Here is a 23,004-nt window from a genome sequence, read left to right as displayed (position 1 = left end):
AATCGGCCAAATAGTCTAATCCTGCTCCTATGTCTTATGGTCATTACGTTGGGGAGATACCTCAATACAACTGAATGCAGAGGCTACAAGAAAATTATGTGAGGATGATTTAGAATTTTGACCATCAATTATATCCCATTTTAGGGATATCTAATACAAAATTATCTCCACATAATTTTCTCCAGCCTTAAATATTTTTTCTATTTTAAGAGATTTTTGAGCAATGGAGAAATATAGTTGAGGTAGTTATTCATTACCTTCCTCAGTTTTATATTTGGGGTAAGATCCCTTTATCCCTGTTTATCCTCTGTTAAATTTAAGAGTTGTACAAGTTAAGACTCAAGCCCATCATAAGCAGTTATTCCTGCTGAACATCAATCCATTTATTAGAGCTAGGTATGCTACTTGCCAGGAGCCGCCTGAGAGGAATATAACAGGACCGAACCAGGACTAGGCCGAATGGCTGAATGAACATGCCTGAATGCAAAAGGAGTGGTGTCAAACCCTGAACATTTTTCCAGATAGAAGTAATCTGCTGGACGATATTCCTGAGTAGAAAACCATTTTCTATTCTGTGCTTAATGCAAGCAGCAAGTGCAGAGTTTGAGGACTGTTAGGGTCATAAAGTTACAACCTTCCTTTTCCATGCATTAGCCTTGAAGGCCGGAACAGTGCCAACCTTCTTGACTCATTGCAGTGCAATGATGGAGGAATGGATGAATATTTAGCATGGTTGATAATGTGCTCCGTATTGGGTGTGATTTAGCTTTCTTAATTGTTATGGAGCTGTCTTCCAGGCAAATAAAGAGAATTGCATTACCTTTATATTTTATTGATGGTGATTCAGCTTTGGGTTGTTTGCTGTCATTGAAAATGTTTTCAAATTTTTGTTTCCTGTATTCTGTAAGATTTGCTTTCCAAAGAATGGATGATTGTTTATAAGGCATACCAAGATTTTATCTTGTCAAAATAGACCTAAAAGGGAGTCCTATAATATGGTTGTCAATGATTTACTAAACACCCTTTGGTATTTACTTATAGAATCACTGCCTTACAGTGACAGAGTTCAACTTTGACCTTGGGTTCTGACTGTGAGAAGCTTGTGTGGTCTCCCTGAGAATGCATGGCTTTCCTCTGGGTGTGCAGGTTTTCACCCACATCTCAAAGATGTGTCAACCGGTAATTTATTTGGTTACTATAAAATTGCCGCTAGTGTGAAAATAAGTGATAGAATTTTGGGAGATTTGATGAGAACATGGGGAGAATAAAAAAATGGATTAGTGTATAATTAATGTAAGGTGGATGGTTGATGGCCAGTGCAGATTTGAGCTACAAAACCTGTTTCCATGCTGTTTCACTCTTATGTCTATGTCTCTTGGAAGTGGGATCTTTCCCGACTCCCATCACCCTCACCACAGGAAAAGATGCTTATTGGTTCAAGCTAATACCTGATTTAGTATCTAATCATTAATGAATTGATATAAAAATTATCCCAGCTATTTATCAGCAATGTTGTGAGAATGTTATATGCACTATTATCTGGACTATTAAATAAAATAAAGTAAAACAGGTACTGATAATCCAATGGGACATTTTCACCATTACTGGATTGGATGTAATAAAACCACAGCTGGCAAACAATCAAACTATATTTACCTACACAAACACAAGATTTAAGTTTACATAGATGGTCTGGAGGGTCTGGTTCCTATCCATTAATCATGTTGTCATTTCTGGTGGCAGTATCAATCAAAATCAGAGGGACACATGAAGCAATTTTCTGTCAATGCTTGGTCCATCATGACTTGCCTATTTTTTCTCAAAGTTCATCGAAATATGAAACCACTTCAAAGCCTCAGTAATGTTTTCTAATTTCTTTCTGTCATCACTATTACAGCAAATGTTGTTTTTAATATAGTATATCAGAGAGCAATTCATTTACCATAACTCTTAGTTTTGTTCAGATCTGTTGAGTCATAAGCACATTGCATTGCTCAACCTTGTATGACCTAAAGATCAAGGAAATGACACATTTCCCAATGTCATTTTTGTGGCCGCCTTTTGTTTTGAAAGCTGTAAGATACGTGGTCAAAATGTTCCAATAGTCCTAATGCATGAACCATTTATCATTGTGTGTAATCCTGCTAATCTTAACAGTGCACACAGGAAAGGTATTCATGTATGACATGGGAAAACTTTTTTTTTGGAAGGTCAGTTCATATTACTATTGATGTGAGATCCAAGTCAAAAAACAATCTACTTGTTCATTGGAGTTGTTACAATTAAAACAAAAATATTCATACCTTACTAATCCAATACCAGCCAAAATGAGCTTCTAAATGGGGGGAAATATTCAAATGAATAAGAAGTTATCAGAAAAGTTACACAAGTAGCATTAAATACAATTCCGGCTATAGCAAAAACCAGGAAATTAACAAGAAAAAAAATAATATCTTAGGCCAGAAATTAAATCTTGCGAGAAAACCATTGCTAAATGCCTGTTGAAAAGTCTATTTATGTCCAATTCTATGCAAATAATTGTGTGATGAAATATTCTCATTCATACTTAGTGGTATGAATGAGAATTCCAATACCAGCTGAAAGGCATTGGGGTTGAATGAACCTTTGAATAGTGAGGTGTTTACTACCTTGGACCACTGAAAAAAAGGTAACTATTGTTTGGAAATCTGGTTAAAAGATTGGAATGACACAGGAGCAGATACCCTACTTCTCATATGCATGTCTGGATTGTCAAAATGTAAGTAGCAAATTTCCCTTCAGTACTAGCAAGTGACACAGAAGGTCAATATTAAAATCAATGTTCTTAGAAACCTGTATGTGCAGAACATCATCACCCATATGGTCAATTTCAGTGGAGATTCTAATTAATCTAATCTTCCAACAAATCACACACTTAGCACTACCACGATTCCAATAAATCCTTTTACACATTGCTTAACAGCACTCTAAATATGGTTTTAAAATAAACATCACCAGCTCAAAAAGAAAGAACACTAGTATCTTCTTTGTCTTCTACCATTATCTTCTCTGCATAGCCAGTCAGTCTGATGCATTGCAACTCAGTCCCTTGCATAACAGCCAAACCTGCAGTAGACCAATGGAGGATGCCATGTCAAACCTGATGTTTAATTTGAGTATTGCAAAACTCAGGAAAACCCTGAGTGCTACTATGTGAGACTTCATTTGAACTTTTTGTTTTCCATTTGATTTTCACTAACCTAGCCACAATGGTGTTTTAATTTTGTAAAAAGAAAATCATTTTAACCCCATGAAGCCTACATTGATGTTATCAATTACTCTGGAAAACACTCAATCAATGTAACTGTCAGTGACTGAACTTCCTGAGGCTCTCTACTGAAGGGGAATACATGAATCTTTCTCCATTTGTGTGAATGCATTTGTGAACTCTCAAATGAAGTACTGTACTCCCAACAAGAACATGTAACAGGTATTAATTGTTGCTGCCTAGATTGACTCCAAAGCCAGTAAGGTCACAATGGCAGATATTAATATCAACAGGCAACAGTGGTTGATTTCTGACCAGACCTTCATCAGCAGACTGTGCAAATCTCTGCCACCACAACTATTAACCTTTTCATAATATTCTTTGGAGTATGACTCTTTGAAGAGGGACAAGATATGTCACCTGGACAGAATCCTTTCTCCATGTCTCTTTTAGACATCTTTGAAAAAGTTGCTTTACCTTTGGCCTTTGAATCCTCTGTTGCTGTCCCTGGACTTGCTAGAGGCTCACTGAGTCCACAATTGAATGATCTCAACTATGTACAAAGGTCGCTCACTACAAAGAGCAGAGCTCCCACTCCCAAACAAACTGGTAAGTAATTGATGAGTTCTGCAAAGAGCACAGGTGCAGGGCTGGTCCCCATTATTTAGACTGATTTCCTGTGTGGTAATTCTGTTTACAAGAATCAATTTCACAGGGTAGGTCTCAATTGTGCATTGCATAAGTATTACAATCTCTTCTGTGCACTCTAGGTGTTTCATGTCTGTAAGAGTGATGGGGTCAAAATGGTATGGTTGATAACTTCAATATATGCAAAATGAATTATGAGACACCTATTGTTTTTCACTATTGATTTTATGCCACAATTCAATCCACAACACTTTTGTGCTATGTAATTGAATTAAGCAGTTCTACTAATATGGATTAGATTTTGCAGTCAAAACCAAATAGTACCCCTTCTCTGCTGATTTTAATAAAAATATATAAACTTATCTCCGTTAATTCTTACTACAGAACTTAGAAACTACACAGAGGATTTTCCATATTTCTGAAACTTTTACCAACTTGTCAAAACTAGAAGAAACAAACCACTTAATAATAACTCAAAAATGTGAAAAATCTCAAACACTTTACAATAACTTAAAACACTTTTAAATACTTCAGAGGAAGTCCAAGTGAATTAAGTAATTTATTTTTAAATCTTGCAAAGTGATAGTGAATTGATAACCTATCTATAAGTGTACAGAATTTTTAAATAAATAAACTTATACTTGAGACTGTCACAGCCATTCCCTTCCTTTTAACTCAAGGGCAAATACCCTGGGCTGCACCTAGGACCTAGTTCTCCCATGAACACAAAGGATGAGTGGACAATATCAAGTGTTGATTTTGGGAGTTCAACCTGCTACCCAGCAGCAATTTGTTACTAAATTCTGGTGATTTCTGCATTCACAATTTCACTGTCATTCATTAGCTTGTAAACCTCAAGCCAGAGTATTGTTGATACAGAAGTGGTATCAGTCTCATCAACATCACACACATCAATGATCATTTATCAGGCAGTTATGGTACATTCAAATTATCTCTGAATTTGGTTTATTTGAAGGCAAAAGCTGGTTGTGGTGAAGCTTTTTTGTCAGGGCTAAGGATATCCATATGCCAGCACTGAACAAGTTCTGCTGCAGAGAGGTCTAAAAGGCTGATAGGACTGTTATTAGAGAACAACATTCCTATTTTCAAGCAGTTCTTCAAATACTTTGACAAATCATCCACACTTGACTGCAGAGTCTTTCCTGCTAAGAACATTATCATTTGCTGTAAGTATGAAGAACTCTGTAAGGAGTCCAGTCTCTGCAGGAACCAGAAGCCAGATCAGACAGCACAGAAACATTAAACATTTTGTCTTGCTATATAGCAACCATAAATTCGTCGTCGTGGCAATCCCTCGAGGTCAAGGATGATGGTCTTTGTTCTGAAGAAGTGGCCCACAGAGTGAAGACGCCCGTGCGTGTATTTGTTTAATGTGTACTTGATGTTGCACTCCAAGAAGCACATGAAACTTCACAAATCAACCAGCTGATTCCAGTGGCATGGAAACCACGACGATTGGAGCTGATGGATTTGTTGCAGCTTTCATCCGCCTTCACAGCCATTGAGTTCGAAGTAACTTTGTCCGCCTGTTTCACCGTTGAGGTCTTGGTTGTATTGTGCTTTGTCAGGGACCTCACCCTCGACTTTACCGCCATAGGTGACCCTACCAGGAGCATAGCTCCAGACGGCATTCTTCTCCGTGGATTGTCACCTCGTTATGGTGGAGAAGCCCGTGTAGTCCTGTGAACCATAAATGAAGGTACTTTGATTAATTCAGCTTGATCTAAAGGAAATTCAGCTCAAAATTATTCTTTTAAAGACAACAAACAACAAGAAAATAATTTAATCATCTTCACTTCCTTAACTAAGATCTGGGTAGCTCCCTTTTTCCACATAATCAGCAAAAACTACTTACAGGCAAAATTAAAATACAATGCAACCATTTTTTTTCACCCAAGCTGTGCCTCATATCAATAATGTTGCTTTATTCCATGACATTTGCCCTTGGTGCTTAGGCGTAGTGTGTAACTGGTAGCTCATAACTAATAAGTGATTTTAGCTGCACAGGTTTTTGAGTAACATTGAAGATTACATGAGAGTCAGAAAGTCCTCCTTGTGCTGATTCCTGTGTCTGCTCTCCAACTGCTTCAGTTATTTCCTGGTGCACCTGTTGTTACCTGTTTCAGAGGTTCTAAATTGCATTGACCTGAAAGACAGTAGTTTCTTTGCTATTGCATGCTCCATCTGTGAGGGAATAGTTTGTTGTTGTGGTAAAATATGTGAATTTCAGCTTCTAGGTTCTTTCATCTTGACCTAGCAACATATTGAAAGCAGTTAACAGAGTCCCTTGTAATTGTAACTCTTGACCTTTAACATTTCTGCAGTTCATTAGAGTTAATTCCAAGGTGTTTAAGACAATAATACTTCAGGCTATAGTGGAAGTGCCACATGCTATCCAGAACACTTTTATCCATAACAAATGGCATACCTTTTAGTGAGTATAGGTGAAAAGTTAACAAGGTTAAAGAGGTATTTACACACGTGGCTCAGTTACTTCATAGGTATCTATCTTACAAGATCGCCTGATTTTGACATCTTCTTCATTGTTTCAAACCAGATTCTCACAGGATTAGTAGACTACATCTATCCTGTTAATTATTCTTCCTAGGTTTATTGACATGTGTTTCTAAGAGGAATGATCATGTGCATAAAAATGGTCAGCTATCTTTTCCTTTAAACACTCTTTCAAAGTGAGGGAGTGATTCATTCTCAATTCGTCCAATCTAGTGTACTGGGCTAGGTGTTCATGATTTAATCTCATCTGCCTTGAAGAAGCTATCCACAGATTGGGTAACTGCTTTATGGAGGACCTCAGTCAAGGCATGCTAGCACCTCTACTTTTTTAGAAGTTGCGTGAATTCAGCATGTCACCAAAAGCTTTGACAAACTTCTATGGGTACAGTGGAGATTATCCTAACTGGTTGCTTCACAGTTTGGTATGGAAACACCAATGCCCAGGAATGGAAAAGACTACAGAAAGTACTTGATACAGTCAAAACCCTCCCCACCATTAAGAACATTTATATGGTATACTGGCACCAGAAAGCCTCATCCATCATCAAACACCCCCGCCATCAAGGCCATGCTATCTTCTCACTGCTACTATCAGGTAGGAGGGACAGAAGCCTTTGGTCTACACCACCAGGTTCAGGAATAGTTATTAACCTACAACCATCAGGCACTTGAGCTGACATGGATATCTACACTAATCACATCTCTGAACTGATTCGACAACCGACCGACTCATTTTCAAGGACTCTTTACAACTCATATTCTCAGTATTAATTTCTTTTTATTTTTCAGTTTTTCCATTGCAAAAGAATGCTTTAGTTAGTTGTCTTTTTACCATGAATTATTTATTGAGCATGTAGACATTGGTGACAATAGTCAATAATACCCTGGTTGGTAGTATAAGAAACATCTTCTGGACAGCTTTCAATCTACATTTCAGATTCTGCCTTAATCAGAATTTACTGGTAAACTACAAATCTGCAAATCTTCTTTTGATCATTAGTCATTTGTCAGTCTTTGTCCTTTTATGTAGAGTCTTTTCATTAATTTTATTGCATTTATTTTTCCTATAAATGCCTGCAAAAAAGAATCTCAGGGTAGCAAAAGATGACGTATATGTACTTTGATAATAAATTTACTTTGAACATATACTATAAAGCTGAGGGGTCAGTTACAAAGTTAATCCACCTCTTTCATCGGCACAGCTGAGCTCCACTTCTGGACTTGGCCCCGAGTCCAGTGCCAGTATCTAATGTTTTCCAAATTGTATGTTGAGCTATACAGTCAGAAATCAGGATTGTACTATCCTGCAAAATGTTGTTAGCTGGCAGTTCTCTCCAGAAACACCAGCTGAAGGGAGCGTGACCAATGTCAATGTATCTGCTTCCAATGCGGCTGGAATTCTTTCAATGCAGTTTCCAATTCATCTGGCAGTTCTAAAGCTGCGCAAGATTGAAGGTCAAAGGGCAACTCAAACAATTCAACATTCACCAAGATTCTCAGTTGATTGAACCCACACGATTTGCAGACATTAAAAGACAATTTTCCAGCAGTTGAAAAATGTGGAAACAAACTATAACCAAAGAAAAGCAAAAACAAATTGCATTTGCTGTATATGGTGGCATCTTTACATTGAAGAATTCAGTTTTAAGTGCATATTGATAGTTGGTGTTAACACCCGCAGATTTACAGTTTACCAGTAGAAAATTCTGATTAAGGCAAAAACTGAAATGTAGATTGAAAGCTGTCCAGAAGACATTTCTTATACTACCAACCAGGGTATTATTAATGACTATTGTCACCAATGTCAGTACATGCTCAATGAATAATTCATGAAAAGAAGACTTCCAACTAAAGCATTCTTTTGCAATGGAAATCACTTTTAACTATTTCACAGATACAAAAGCAGATGTATAATGCTTCAGTTTGTCTACTGAACTTTTTGAGTCTTATCCCTTGAGGAAAACATCCTGCCCATGATTTGCTCTGCCATCAGCTATTAGCAATGTAGAAGGACAGCTCACCTTACAAACCACCTGACCCAGACATTAGAATCAAAGAAAAATAGGAGCAGCAGTCAACCATTCAGCCCTCGGGACCTGCTTCATCACTCACTATGATCATATCTTATCCTTTATCTCAAATTGCACTTCTGCTCCCTCCCCATATACCTTGTTGCCTTTTGCACCTAAAAGATTACCTCCTTCTTAAATACATTCAATAATTTGGTCTCCAGTACCTTTTTGATAGAGAACTCCACAAGTTTAGAATCAGAATCAGGTTTAATATCAATGGCATATGTCATGAAATTTGTTAACCTTGCAGCAGCAGTTCAACACAATGCACAACAATAGAAAAACCTATGAATTACATTTATATATTAAATAGTCAACTTAAATAGCAAGTGAAAAAAATGAAATAAAAAAAGTAGTGAGGTAGTGTTCATGGGTTCAATGCCCATTCAGAAATCGGATGACAGAGGGGGAGAAGATGCTCCTGATTCACTGAGTGTGTGCCTCCTTCCTGATGGTAGCAATGAGAAGAGGGCATGACTTTGGTAATGGGGATCCTTAATGATGGATGCCACCTTTTTGAGACATTGCTCCTTGAAAATGTGCTGGATACTACAGAGGCTAGAGCCCATGATGGAGCTAACAACTCTCTGTGGCTTATTTCAATTCTTGTGCAGTAGCCCCTCCCCCCATACCAGATGGTGATGCAGCCAGTTAGAACACACTCCATTGCAGATCTGTAGAAATTTGTGAGTGTTTTAGGTGACATACCAAATCTCCTCAAACTCCTAATAAAATCTAGCCACTGTCATGTCTTCTTTGTAGCTACATCGATATGTTGGGTCCAGGTTAGATCCTCAAAGATATGGACACCCAGGAACTTGAAATTGCTCACTCTTTCCACTTCTGATCCCTCCATGACGACTGGTGTGTGTTCCATCATCTTACCCTTTCTGAAGTCCACAATCAGTTCTTTGGTCTTACTGATGTTGATTGCAAGGTTGTTGCTGCAACATCACTAAACCAGATGACATAGCTTGCTCCTGTACACCCTCTCATCACCATCTGAAATTCTGCCAGCAGTGGTTGTATCATCCACAAATTGATAGATGACATTTGAGCTGTGCCTAGCCACACAGTCATGGGTGTAGAGAGAGTAGAGCAGTGGGCTAAGATGTCAGTGAGGTGGAAATATTATTTCCAATCTGCACAGATTATGGTCTTCCGGTTAGGAAATTGAGGATCCAGCTGCAGAGGGAGGTACAGAGGCCCAGGTTCTGGAGCTTATCAATAGGTAGGAATGATTGTGTTAAACACTGAGCTGTAGTCATTAAACAGCGTCCTGACATAGATATTAGTATTGTCCAGGTGATCCAAGGCTGCGTGAAAAGCCAATGAGATCACATCTGCCATTGACCCATTGTGGCAATAAGCAAATTGATGTGGGTCCAGGAGAGGAATTAATTCTAGCCAGAACCAAACTCTCAAAATACCTCATCACCATACCCTCTGAGTGAAGAAATTTCTCCTTATCTTACTTCTAACTGTCTAACTCCCTATCCTGGAATTGTAATACCTGGTTCAAATACCTCAGCCAGTAAAGTACCATCCCTGCATCTAGTTTTTCAAGTGTACTCAGAAGTTTACATGCTTCAGTGAGAACTCCTTTTGTTCTTTTGAATGCTCATGAATACAAACCTATTAAATCCAACCTGCCCTCCTACAACAGCTCTGTCATCCTAAGAATCAGTCTAGTGAACTTTCACTGAACTCCCTCTCACCAAGGCCCGATATATTTGTAGTAATACATCCTTGCTCCTGTGCTCCTGTAGTAAGACGTCCTTTGAACAGTGCAATCACTCAGTCTTTGTTTGGATGAGAAAGCATATTTGAGCAGCAACTACAATGTGCTAAACCGTAAGCAGTAATGCACATAATTTTGCAATAAAGGCCAATATATCATTTGTCCCCTGAATCACTTGCTGCGTCTGTTTACTTTCTGTAACTGGTGTACGAGGACAAAGAGATTGCCAACATGTGATTTTGTTTTGCACACACACTAACCTCTTACATGGGACTTCATTCAAAACTTTCAGAAAATCCAAATACATAGCATCCTCAGGTTCTCCCTTTTTATTTCTACCAGTTATGTTCTCAAAAACAATCAATAGGCTTTTTGAACACAATTTCCCTTTCATAAATTTGTTCTGTCTTCGTGGAATCATATTAATATTTTCTAAATGACATACCTTTTAAAAGTAACACATACAAAACACTAAAGGAACTCAGCAGGTCAGGCAGCATTTATGGACATGAATGAACATTGGACATTTCGGGCCAGGACTATGAATGGAAGGGGGTGGGTGGCAGAATAAAAAAGTGGGGGGGGAGAGGGGAAGCAGGATAGCCAGAAGGTGATAGGTGAAGCCAGGGAGGTGAGAAAGATAAGGGACTGGAAAGAAAGGAATCTGATAGGAGAAGAGAGTGAACCATAGGTGAAAGGAAGGAGGAGGGGATCCAGGGAATGGTGATGGGCAGATAAGAGGAAATAAGAGGCCAGATCAAGGAATAGAAGAAGAGGGGAGGTGGAGGGAAAGATGTTTTACCAGAAGGAGAAATTGATAATCATGCCATCAGGTTGGAGGCTACACAGACAGAATATTAGGTGTTGCTCCTCCATGGCCTCATCTTGGTATAAGAGGAAGCCATGGACCATCATGCCAGAACAAGAACAGGAATGGGAAATGGAATTAAAATGGTGGGTCACCAGGAAGTTCCGCTGTTAGGAGATGGAGCAAAGGTGCTCCTAATGCAGCCTCCTCTACATTGGTGAGACCCATCGTAAATTGGAGGACTGCTCTGTCAAGCACCTCTGACAAATACCAAGTCCAGCTCCTGGCCTTTATGAGTGGCTTAGCTACTAAGCCCAGATGAAACAATCTCTACTGACAGGAGAAGGGGAAAAGGTGGGTTTTTGGTACCTAAAGACCAGTTGCTTCCAGCAGATGGGGCCCAACAGCTGTGTTTGACAGCTCATCCAGGAGAAGGAAAACTCTGATCTCAAACCTCTGTTGCCTTGCAGCTATACCCACTCATGGGGAAAGCTTCAGGAGTAAATCCCAAGGGAAAAATCCAGATCTGGAGCCCCTAAGGCAGCCTTACATTGAGTTAAACACTGGCTGGCAACTCCTGTGACACTGCTGGTGCCAAATTGTATCGGTCTCTGCTGTTCCTTTAGGTTCATCAGATGCATGGTGAGGAGGAGCTTGCTGCATGGACAACAGTTTGCTCTCCATACTATACTGCCCAAGCTTGTATATCGAGACAGATGGGCTCAACGTCCATGGTCACCCATGACCAATGGAGCCCTCAAAGTACAATATATAAAGGCAACTTTGTAAAATTAAAGTGCCATTTTATCTCATGAGCATCTTTATTGTTTTTTCCACAGGTTTGCAGCCTCAGCTCCTTCTCCTCACCATATTAGTCCCAGGAGAGTTGCTGCACCTCCTCCGTTGATGCACAGGAGAACGCCACAGCCATCCCAAGTACAACAATTTTCAGGACCCCACCTCAAACCTTATCCACCAGTCACAGCGTCTTCAGCACAACCTCGCAACATCCATGTCCAAGGTAAGAAATAAGGTCAAAGCCACGTAAGAAATCTTGCTGTGAGTGAAGATTACTGCAGTTACATGATGAAAACTGATTTAAATGTTCAATTTTTGCACCCAGAAATTTTCTGAGATGGAGCTTATCAGATTCTGTGGAATCACAGAATCACAGAGTATTTTTAGCAGCAAGTACAATGTTGTCAAGCACAAGCAGTACAATTAATTCAGTGACTCAACTGGAACTAATATTTGGGATTTTGGACATTGTGCTGGGAGCTAAGAGGTCAAAGAGCACATCTTCTCTGCAGAGAAATTCCCTCCCAAAAGAAAGAGAGAGAATATACAGGGTGACTGATAATTGGGTTAGCACTTTACACAAGGAAGATTTCCTTCAGAATACTGAAAAAGTAAGGGAGGAAGAGGTGCATTTAGAGTTGGAAGAAATGGCGGAAAATTATCTATTTAATGCAGAGACTCATAAGACTGAAGATGAGAGCAAGAGAAACTATGACAAATAGAAAAAGGTTTAGAAGGAAGGATACGGGAGTTAGACTAGAAGTGGAGAACCTTCTCTCTCTCATTCTAAAGCCTGCTCAGCTCCCCAGTTAATCCAGCCTCGAATCTTTGCTTCCAGTATTCTTTTGTAGAAACTTACATTCCTTTTCATTTTGCCTTCTTATCCCTCATCAATTAAAATAGTTTGCACTCCTTTTAATTGTCCAATTGATTTGAATTTGGTTATTAATGGAAGGAACCCTGGCTACTGCAGGATGTAATTCTTCTTCGGCCCAGCACAGGTTTACACTGATCAAAGTTAATTTTCCTTATAGTAGGTTTATCACAGGAGTGACATTGAAAAGAAAGGGATTTTAGTCATCAAACATTTATATGTATACGGTAATCTGATTTTATACAAAACATTTTAAAACTACCTTTGGCTAAATTCACACTTGCAACTATCTAATCTCTTGACAAAGTGTTAAAATGGATAGTTTATTATCTAAAATTTTTCATCAAGTGAGCAATCTCCAACAATTTAATCTCGCCAACTCTTCATTGATTCATTGAGTTTCTCTGTTTCTCAGTTTGTTCCATTTATTATCAGAGAAATGTATGCAATATACATCCTGAACTTCTTGTTCCTTGCAGCCATCCACAAAAACAGAAGAGTGCCCCTAAGAATGAGTGACAGTAAAAGTGCTAGAACCCCAAAGACCCCCTATTTCTCCCTCCCACACACAAGCAGCAGCAAAACAATGACCCTCCCCACCCCACCCACTTCCGCAAAAAAAAGCATCAGCGCCCTTCACCCACCAAGCATGCAATAGCAAATCCGCGAATAAAGACCATGATATGCGGTACAACAAAAACTAATCATTCACCCAACAATTCAACATCCCAGTAAAGGGTGAAGAGAGCTGTTCCTTTTCACAGTGAAAGGAGAAACATAACAAAAACAGCTCGCTGATTTGTGATGATAACGTCATTGCGTTACATTTTCTGAGTTCTTGAACTCGAGAATCGGCAACGAGCACTCCAGGTCTGGGTCTTCAACTGAACCCTATCCACCTTAAAAAGAGAAAAGAGAGATATTAAAGGTAGAAATTACGCTATTTTTGCAGATGTGCTCGAAGGAGTTTCTGTAATGCTCCTGTTGGTAGCTTATTTTACTACAATTTCCTTCAGATGAAGTATCCTCTTTCAGTATACTTGCTGAAATTTCTCCATTGTCATGCATCATCATTAACATTCCAAACACCACTTTCTGAATGAAAGTTTAGCTCCTTCATTCACCTTTTAAACTGTTCCCCTTTACCTTCATCTATGACCAATAGTCTACACAAAAAGCGCTCTACTTTATCTACACCCTTCATAATTTTGAACACTTCCATCACATGCCTCTCAGTCTCCTCCACTCCATCCAAAACTCAGCCAGCCTGCACTCTCCCTCCATAATTAAAATGTTCCACTCCAGACATCTTCTCATTGCAATCACATCCTTCTATGGTGTAGAGAGAGCACTGCCTGATGAAGGTGGGGAGGCAAAGACTTTCACAACATATAAGAAGTATCTAGATGAGCACTTGAACCACCAAGATGTAGAAATTTATGCGCCAAGTGCTGGTATGGCAGTCATGGGGATTTTGGGGAATGCTAGTGTATCAGTAATTGCCATGGTTATGGTGGACAGAAGGTCTATTCTCTATGCTGAATAACTAACATTATGTTTGCGTATGACCTTGTCAAATTACGAATGTCTGGATTCATTCCACCTCTCCTTCAACCCTACTCAGTTAATGGTGTGCCACTTGATGTTTTGTCACTTTAGGTTTTGAAATAGAAAGAATGGAATTGGCTTCTATCTGTTTAATTAAAAGCTGATTTCAATTGTGTTCAGTATGTTATGTTTCTATACACTAATAGTCAATGAGCAAAACATCAAACCTGCAGAAACTTCTATGAAAGCCCAAACTATGGATGTGAAAAATTGCTGTTGCCAATATTAAAGGATTACTGTTTATTCTATTTATATTATGCCCCTCTATCTCCTATTGGTCTATAGACTTACCTGCATTGATTTGCATGACGTATCTAACAATAAATCTAATATGTTCTTGAATTTGCAAAGGTAACATGCACTGTAAGGATGTTAAAGTGGTCTCAGTGGATATGTGATGAATTTCAGGAGAGAGTGGACAGGTGCTGTAGAAGAGTTATTTCAATACCAAGGTCAAAATGCCTGGTGAGATCAATTTCACCAGAGGCATTCAAAATTCCAATTCAGATCACAATCTTTAGGCTAATGCATAGCAAGAAGCCTCGATATTTTCTCTTGCCCAAAAGAGATAGCTGATATAGAGGCAATGCCAAAGCCCTGAATCCACCTAAATCTTTCATTAAACAGCTCTGCAGATGCAAGTCTTGGCATCACAGAAATAATTTTTCTCTGATTTGTTCTTCTTTCCAGTGATAATGTTTGCCAAGACTGACACAAGAAGTTCAGAAAAAGCAGGGGAGAAGAGGGAGAGGGTGTGAAAACATGTCTATTCAAATGAGAGAAAATAATGGAAATAGGGTTAAATTAAGAAGGGAAGAGAATCATTTAATTGGCAGAGCTGAAAGGATGAGAGGACATTACCAGTCTTTCTAGCCAAACAAGTGGCACAATTTTCAGCACATAATCTCTACACTCCGCTATTTCCTGGTTCCAAGTCCAGCGAAACCTACTTGGCAATAAACCCATAATTTCAGTATTTTGATGAAATTTATGGTATGTCCCACATCTGTACAATGGGGCACAGATGCCAATGTAACTTTAAAACAGCAGCCGTCATGTATATGGCCAACTGGATTCATTCTTCATGACTTTTTAATCTTAAAGCCAAATGTTGATTGAGGTGTTAATACCATAGAAACAATTTATCAAGGAAGTTATAGTTAATCTCCACAATTCAGACCAGCTGGAGAATTGCATTCAATTCTGGGCACCACACCTTAGAAAAGGGATCAAGGCAATTGAGATGTAAGGAAGGTTTTCTAAAATGGGTGCATGGAAGTAGGGTTACTGTAATTTTGAGAGGACAGATGAACTATGTACTTACTAGAGCAAAGATAATTGAGAGGAGTTTTAATAGTTTTAAAATTATGAGTGGGGATTTGATATAAAAAAACTGATACCACCAGCAAGTGGGATTTAACCAGAAGAGACGGATTTGAGATTTTTACTGGCTTTGGGAAATTTCTCAGAAATATTATGAGTTATTTAAATTTTAAAGGGAATGAAAGCCAAATAAATAGAAACTTAAAAGACTGTAGTTGTAAAATAAACAACTGCAAGACTGTAGAAAATGCACACGAGTGCAATTAATTGATGCTTCTTTCAGACAGCTGCACGGGTACAATGGGCCAAATGGTCTCTATTTTAAATATATGTTCCATAATGCTATAAACAGACGACCAAAGTTAAAGCCTAGAGATTTATAGATAACAGTACCTGATGTCTATAATGTTAAATCATTCACTTTCATTACAATCAATAGTTGAATTGAAGGCACCTGCCTACCACTTGACCACTGCAAATATAAATAACTACAAAATTATTATTATAGCATCAATAAATTCCTACACAACGAAAGACCTACTCCTTTCCGTGATTTATTCGTTTAAGGTTAAACTTCACCAACCAAGCATGGGTAAAAATTCTAAGCATCTTTAGTTGTCTCATCTCATTGCATTAAAAAGGACAATAGTGCTGCCTCATCACTTTTAGTTTATTTCATAATATCAGGTGGCTGTGGGAAGCCAGTTCTAACAGTCACCATCTCCTGCAGTTCACTACCTTGCTGTTCGAGCTTGTTTAGTATGATTTAAAGAGCTGTAGCCATGGTCACTGAACTTTTAGCTCAGTCTGGTGCAAAACAATAGTGACATTTACCTATCTCAATGTGCAGTCTTAAACTTGTCAATTCATTTTAAATTGGCTGTACCAGGCAAGAGCAGTTTCATGGCCAACAAAGAGCAGTAAACAGTTTCCCTGCTGAAGACTGAATGTCTTGGAAGCCTGCATGAATCTCCAAGTGTTAGTGCTTAAACAGCAAGCAGTCGTGAAATTGATCCAAGATGGACCCCGTAAGCTACTAAGTTTTGCAACTGGTTTCTTCAAACAAAAAAGGAAGGTTTTTCTAAAGCTATTATTTAAGGATTTGTAGGCCTCTTCCCATTTCTTTATACAGAATTACTCTGAAAATTACAATAATAGTTTCATGCTTTAAATCTACCAGAATTAGTCACAGTTCTTCAATCCTAGCTATGACTTAGTGTTGTTTTCTTCTATTTAGCCGAGATTTGTTTGCAGCTACCATTGTAGGATTTTGTGAATAAAACATGCGAGAATTGTTTTATGTGTTTAACAAAAGCCACAATCCTTGACTTCCATTACCAACAAACCAAAAGAGGTCACCTTACACTAATGTCATTACGTCAGACACGGTCTTTTAAAGTGAACACAACAACTCAATGACAGTGTTTGTAAATTATGTTTCCATTACGAACAATATGTGTCACCTGTCACCTATTACATTACCTTACACAATCAACAGTGTTCTATTTTGTACGAGTTGAATATTTACTGCTTGATAGTTTAAGTGCTAACTGATATGCTACGAAAACATCTGCATAATTTGGGGTGTTGAATTAAATATTGGTTCTATTATCAGGTTTTTACTTTTGAAACATATTTCCAGCAAATATTTAATAATTTCACCATATCCACCAATTCTCCACTTCCAAAACACCTCACTTTACAGCTTCAAATGTTGAAGCAGCCACTCAAATGATATTGAGCAGGTTGAAAATATACTTCCACTAATGTACTCTGCTGGAGGGACCCCACAGTCCCAGCATCTGTGTAATGATTTGAGGTGATTCCTTTTCCTGGAGCAAACTGTGAAGGATCTGTCTTTACCAATTCTATATAAGCACAAACAATTAGATACCTGGGGGTTTATTCTCACAGAATGTGAGGTAAAGGTATTAATTTATAGAGGCATACAAGATTATGAGGGGCGCATATAGAATACATGGTCAGAATCTTTCTTGCAGGGCTGAGGAGTCTAAAGCCAGAAGCACAGATTTAAGGTGAGAAAGGAGGAACTTTAAAAAAAAATCTGAAGGTTAAATATTTCCACAAAGAGAGTGGTGAACATTTGGAACAAACTGCCCAAGAAGGTGGTGGAGGCACGTACTATTACAATGTTTAAGAGATTTTTGGACAGGTCCTTGGATAGGAATGGAGTAATCTTACTCTTCAAAGCTACAAATGTCTGAGCTGGAAGCATGTGAATGCACCATTTCCACCTTGATCAGTGTCAAGAATCATGGAACAATCAGTGTCAGAAAACCTTGGGGCCTGCCTTCTTCCATGCTGTGCCATGTTTAATACTTCCTATGTTGAATGTCCATGAAGATGACCAGCAAACAACTGCCCCAGCTACAAAATAACTGTTAATTTATGCTGGCTGGCTTCAAAAAGTGCAGACTTACATTACAAGGAGCACTGCCCTCTTCTAGTGCATCTTCTCAGGGTTTGTTACTGACATCATTAGACTGAGCAGGCAACACAATTTTAACATGCTGCCTTCATTGCGATTAGAACATGGAACAAAGAACAGAGATCAGTATAGCAGAAACAGGCTGATTGTGCTGAACTAATTAACAATTAAATATGCAGTTAAATTAATCCCTTCTACCTACACAATATCCATATCTTTCCATTTCCTGCACGTTTATGTTCCTATCCAACTGTCTGTTGAGTACCTCTGTTATATTTGTCTCCACCACCCCAGCCAGCACAGTATAGGTACCCACCACACTCAGTGTAAAATACTTGTCCCCCTAACATCTCTTTTGAACTTACCCACTCTCACCTTAAACCTTTGCCCTCTAGTACTTCAGCTCCTGGGGAAAGATACTACCTGTCTGCTCTATCTATGCCTCTCATAATCTTACAAATCTGTGTCAGATCCCTCCTCAGCCTCCAGTGCTCCAAAGAAAACAACTCAAGTTTGTCCAACCTCTCCTTATAGCACAAAGAGTCATTGAATCATAAATAACTACAGCACAGAAACAGACCTTTCAGCCCATCCAGTTCATGCCAAACCATTTAAACTGCTTAGTCCCATTGACCTGCACCCAGACCAGAGTCCCCCATTCTGCTACCATCCACATACCTATGCCAACTTCTCTTAAACGTTGAAATTGAAATCACATCCACCACTTGCGCTTGCAGTTCCTTACACATTCTCACCACCCTTGGAGTGAAGAAGTATCCCTCATGTTAACAAGGCCATAAGATATATGAGCAGAGGAAGCCATTCGGCCCATCAAGTCTACTCTGCCATTCAATCATGGGCTGAGCCAATTCTTCCGGTCATCCCCATTCCCCCGTCTTCTCCCCATACCCTTTGATGCCCTGGCTAATCAAGAACCTATCTGTCTCTGCCTTAAATACACCCAATGACTTGGCCTCCACAGCCACTCGTGACAACAAATTCCACAAATTCACCACTCTCTGACTAAAGTAATTTCTCCGTATCTCTGTTCTAAATGGACGTCCTTCAATCCTGAAGTCGTACTCTCTTGTCCGAAACTCCCCTACCATGGGAAATAACTTTGCCATATCTAATCTGTTCAGGCTTTTTAACATTCAGAATGAACTCCCCCTCATTCTCCTGAACTCCAGGGAATACAGCCCAAGAGCTGCCAGACATTCTTCATATGGTAACCCTTTCATTCCTGGAATGATTCTTGTGAATCTTCTCTGAACCCTCTCCAATGTCAGTATATCCTTTCTAAAATAAGGAGCACAAAGCTGCACAAAATACTCAAAGTGTGGTCTCACGAGTGCCTTATAGAGCCTCAACATCACAGCCCTGCTCGTATATTCTATAGCTCTAGAAATGAGTGTCAACATTGCATTCGTCTTCTTCACAACTGACTCAACCTGGAGGTTAACCTTTGGGGTTCTCCTTAAACATTTCACCTTTCACCCTTAACACACGACCTCTAGTTCTAGTCTCACCCAACCTCAGTGGAAAAAGCCAGCTTGCATTTAGCCTATCTGTACCCCTCATAAATTTGTATACCCCTACAGTATCACATCTCCCCTCACTCCTCCACATTCAGTGAAATAAAGTTCTAACCTAAATATTTTTCCCTTGTAACCCAGGTTCACCTGTCCTGGCAGCATAGTTGTAAATTTTCTCTCTACTCTTTCAACCTTATTTATATCTTTCTTATAGGTAGGTGAACAAAACTGCACACAGTACTCCAAATTAGGCTTCACCAATGTATTATACAACTTCAACATACATCCCAACTCCTATACTTAATACTTTGATCTATGAAGGCCTACATGTCAATAGCTTTCTTTATGACCTTATCTACCTGTGACACCACATTCAAAGGATTATGGGCCTAAATTCCCAGATCTATTTGTTCTGCCACACTCCTCAGCGCTTTGTAAGCTCTCCCCTGGTTGGTCCTCCAGAAGTGCAACATCTCACTCTTGTCTGCATTAAATTCCATCTGTCACTTTTCAGCCAATATTTCCAGCTGGTCCAGATTCTGCTGCAAACTTTGATAGTCTTCCTTGCTGTCCATACACCCCCAATCTTGGTGCCATCCACAAATTTGCTGATCCAGTTCACCACATTATCGTCCAGAGTGTTGATTTAGATGACAAACTACAATGGACCCAGCAGTAGTCACAGGCCTCCATTCAGAGAGGCAACCATCTGCTGCAACTATCTGGCTTCTTACTTCCTCATCTTGAATGCCAAACGACTGAACCTTCTTGCCCAACCTCTCATGTGGGACCTTGTCAAATACCTTGCTGAAGTCTTTGTAGACAACATCCATTGCTTTGCTTTCATCAACATACTCTGTATCATCAACATTCTCAAAAACTCTGTAAGATTGGTTAGACACGGTCTATCATGCACAAAGCATGCTGACTAACCATAATCAATCTCTATCTATTCAAATACATATATCAAGTCTCTTAGAACACATTCCAATAACTTTCCCACTACTGATGTCAGGCTAACCAGCCTATGATTTCCTGGTTTGTTCTTAGAGCCTTTCTTAAACAGTGGAACAATATTAGCTATTCTTCAATCTTCCAGCACCTCACCTGTCACTAAGGATGAATTAAATATCTCTGCTAGGGCCCCTGAAATTTCTGCACTTGCCTCCCACAAGGCTCAAGGGAACACCTTGTCAAAGAGTGGATGTCATGCCAAAACTCTGAAACTCCAAAGGAAGTAAAGGCACTCCAAAGGCACTGCTTAGCTTTCTTCATAATTGCACTTTCATGCTGGGCCCAGGACAGATCCTCCAAATTAATAACACCTAGGAATTTAAAGTAGCTCATGGACTTCTGGCTTCTTCTCCTGAAGACTATAATCAGCTCCTTAGTCTTGCTGACATTGAGTGAGAGGTTGTTGTTATGACACAACTCAGCCAGATTTTCAGTCTACCTCCCATATGCTGATTCATCACCCCCTTTGATTTGGCTTACGACAGTGGTGTCAATAGTAAACTTGAATGTGGCATTGGAGCTGTGCTTAGCCACACAGTCATAAGTGTAAAGCGAATAGAGCAGGGGGCTAAACACACAGTCTTGTGGTGTACCTGTACTGATGGAGATCGTGGCGGAGATGTTGTTGCCAATCCAAACTGACTGGGGTGTGCAAGTGAGGAAATCCAGGATCCAACTGCGAAAGGAGTTACCGAGGCCAAGGTCTTGGAGCTTACTGATTAGTTTTGATGGGATGACGGTATTGAATGTGGAGTTGTAGTTGATAAGGAACATCCTGATGTATGCATCTTTGCTATCCAGATGTTCCAATGTTGAATTAAAAGCCAGTGAGGTGGCATCTGCTGTGGACCTGTTGGTCCATAGGCAAATTGGAAGGGATCTAAGTTGCTTGTCAAGCAGGAGTTCATATGTTTCATCACCAAACTCTCAAAACACTTCATCACTACTGGGTGATAGTCACTGACGCAGGTCACCACGCTTGGGCACCAATATAATTGAGACCTGCTTGAAGCAGGTTGGTACCACGTGGCACAGTCCACTGACTCAAGGCAATATCATAGACACCCCTCTGCCCCTGCAACCACCTCTTTGCTGTTCTAATCCAGAGCTTTGCTCTTTGGCCTCTGCCTGTATGCAGATAGGAGAAGGACAGCCAAGTGATCCAATTTCCCAAAATGCATTCTGGGCATGGAATGGTAGTCATTTCTTATCTTAGTATAACAGTGGTCTAGTATGGTGGGACCTCTGGTGCTACAGATTAGATGCTGATGGTAATTGGGCAGGGTTTTCTTCCAACAACCTTGATTGAAGTGTCTGACTATGATTTGAATTGTGTCAGAATGAACTGTTTCTTGTTTGGAAATGGCATCATGCAGTATCACGAGCGTTTGATTATAGTTGGCCACTGGTGGTATGTAAACTGCAGTCAGGATCACAGATGAAAACTCCCTAGGTAAATAGAATGGACAGTATTTAACCATTAGGTGCTCCAAGTCGGGAGAACACAAGCTCAACAAATCAGCCACATCAGAGTACCACCAAGAGTTGGTCATCAATCACACACCTCCATCTTTTGTCTTTTCCAAATCAGCAGCTCGGTCCATTCTGCAAATCAAATCTGATCACAATATCTTGCTTGCCCAAAGAAAACCATGTTTCGATCAAGCATATGAATAGAGTAGGCTCCCTTTTCTCTCCGATACAGCAATCTTGCCCTCAGGTCCTCAATTTTGCTCCCCAGCGACTGAACGCTTGCAACAAGATGCCTCATCCCTCTACATTTGCAGTCCCTCCTCTTACTGCCAAGCTTCATCCTCTTGCCCCGATCTGTGATCGGCCGCTGTCCAAATGCCGAAACTCCCGCAAAGCACTGCTTTTTAATGCACGTGGCCTCTAATCCTGACGGTATCCTGGATAACTATTCTGTTGCAATGCGTTACTGGAGATTTTTAAATCATAAATTGATGCATGGACAAATTTTGCCCAACAGTTTTAAATAAAAGGGCCAATCAAACTTACCTTTTGACAGGAAATATGACTCCAAAAGTTTACAGCTTACAAGGAATGCTGATATTTAAATACCCATTTTATCTCAGTTTGCCTGAAATGAATGGTATAAATAGAAAGCAAAAATGGCAGCAAATACCAAATATTGTAATTGACTAATTTGATATTACTGGCATCATAATTTCCTAATACGTAACAGTATTAATGCAAACCCATATAAACTGCAAGAGGTCTCATTAATATTTAAGCACTAGGCTCTAGTGACTACATTTGAACCTGATTGCCAGCTTTATTGCTGATCACAGCAATCTAAAACTGTTAATGAAAGGCTTGCAGCAATCAGGA

The 23,004-nt window shown here is 39.5% G+C and overlaps 1 protein-coding gene across 2 annotated transcripts in view; it reads left to right on the top strand.

Moving 5' to 3' along the window:
- Positions 1-23,004, top strand: part of glis3 (GLIS family zinc finger 3) — a 490,617-nt gene that overhangs the window by 415,110 nt on the left and 52,503 nt on the right. For both annotated transcript variants that reach the window (XM_073072436.1, XM_073072441.1), the window contains exon 9: positions 11,891-12,072. In XM_073072436.1, the coding sequence (XP_072928537.1) occupies positions 11,891-12,072 (182 nt within the window). The remainder of the gene's footprint in view (positions 1-11,890; positions 12,073-23,004) is intronic.

The sequence above is a fragment of the Hemitrygon akajei genome, chromosome 2, assembly GCF_048418815.1.
Source record: "Hemitrygon akajei chromosome 2, sHemAka1.3, whole genome shotgun sequence".
In the NCBI taxonomy this organism is placed as follows: domain Eukaryota; kingdom Metazoa; phylum Chordata; class Chondrichthyes; order Myliobatiformes; family Dasyatidae; genus Hemitrygon; species Hemitrygon akajei.
Note: the sequence above shows the minus strand (reverse complement) of the source record. Positions and strands in the feature narration are given on the sequence as shown.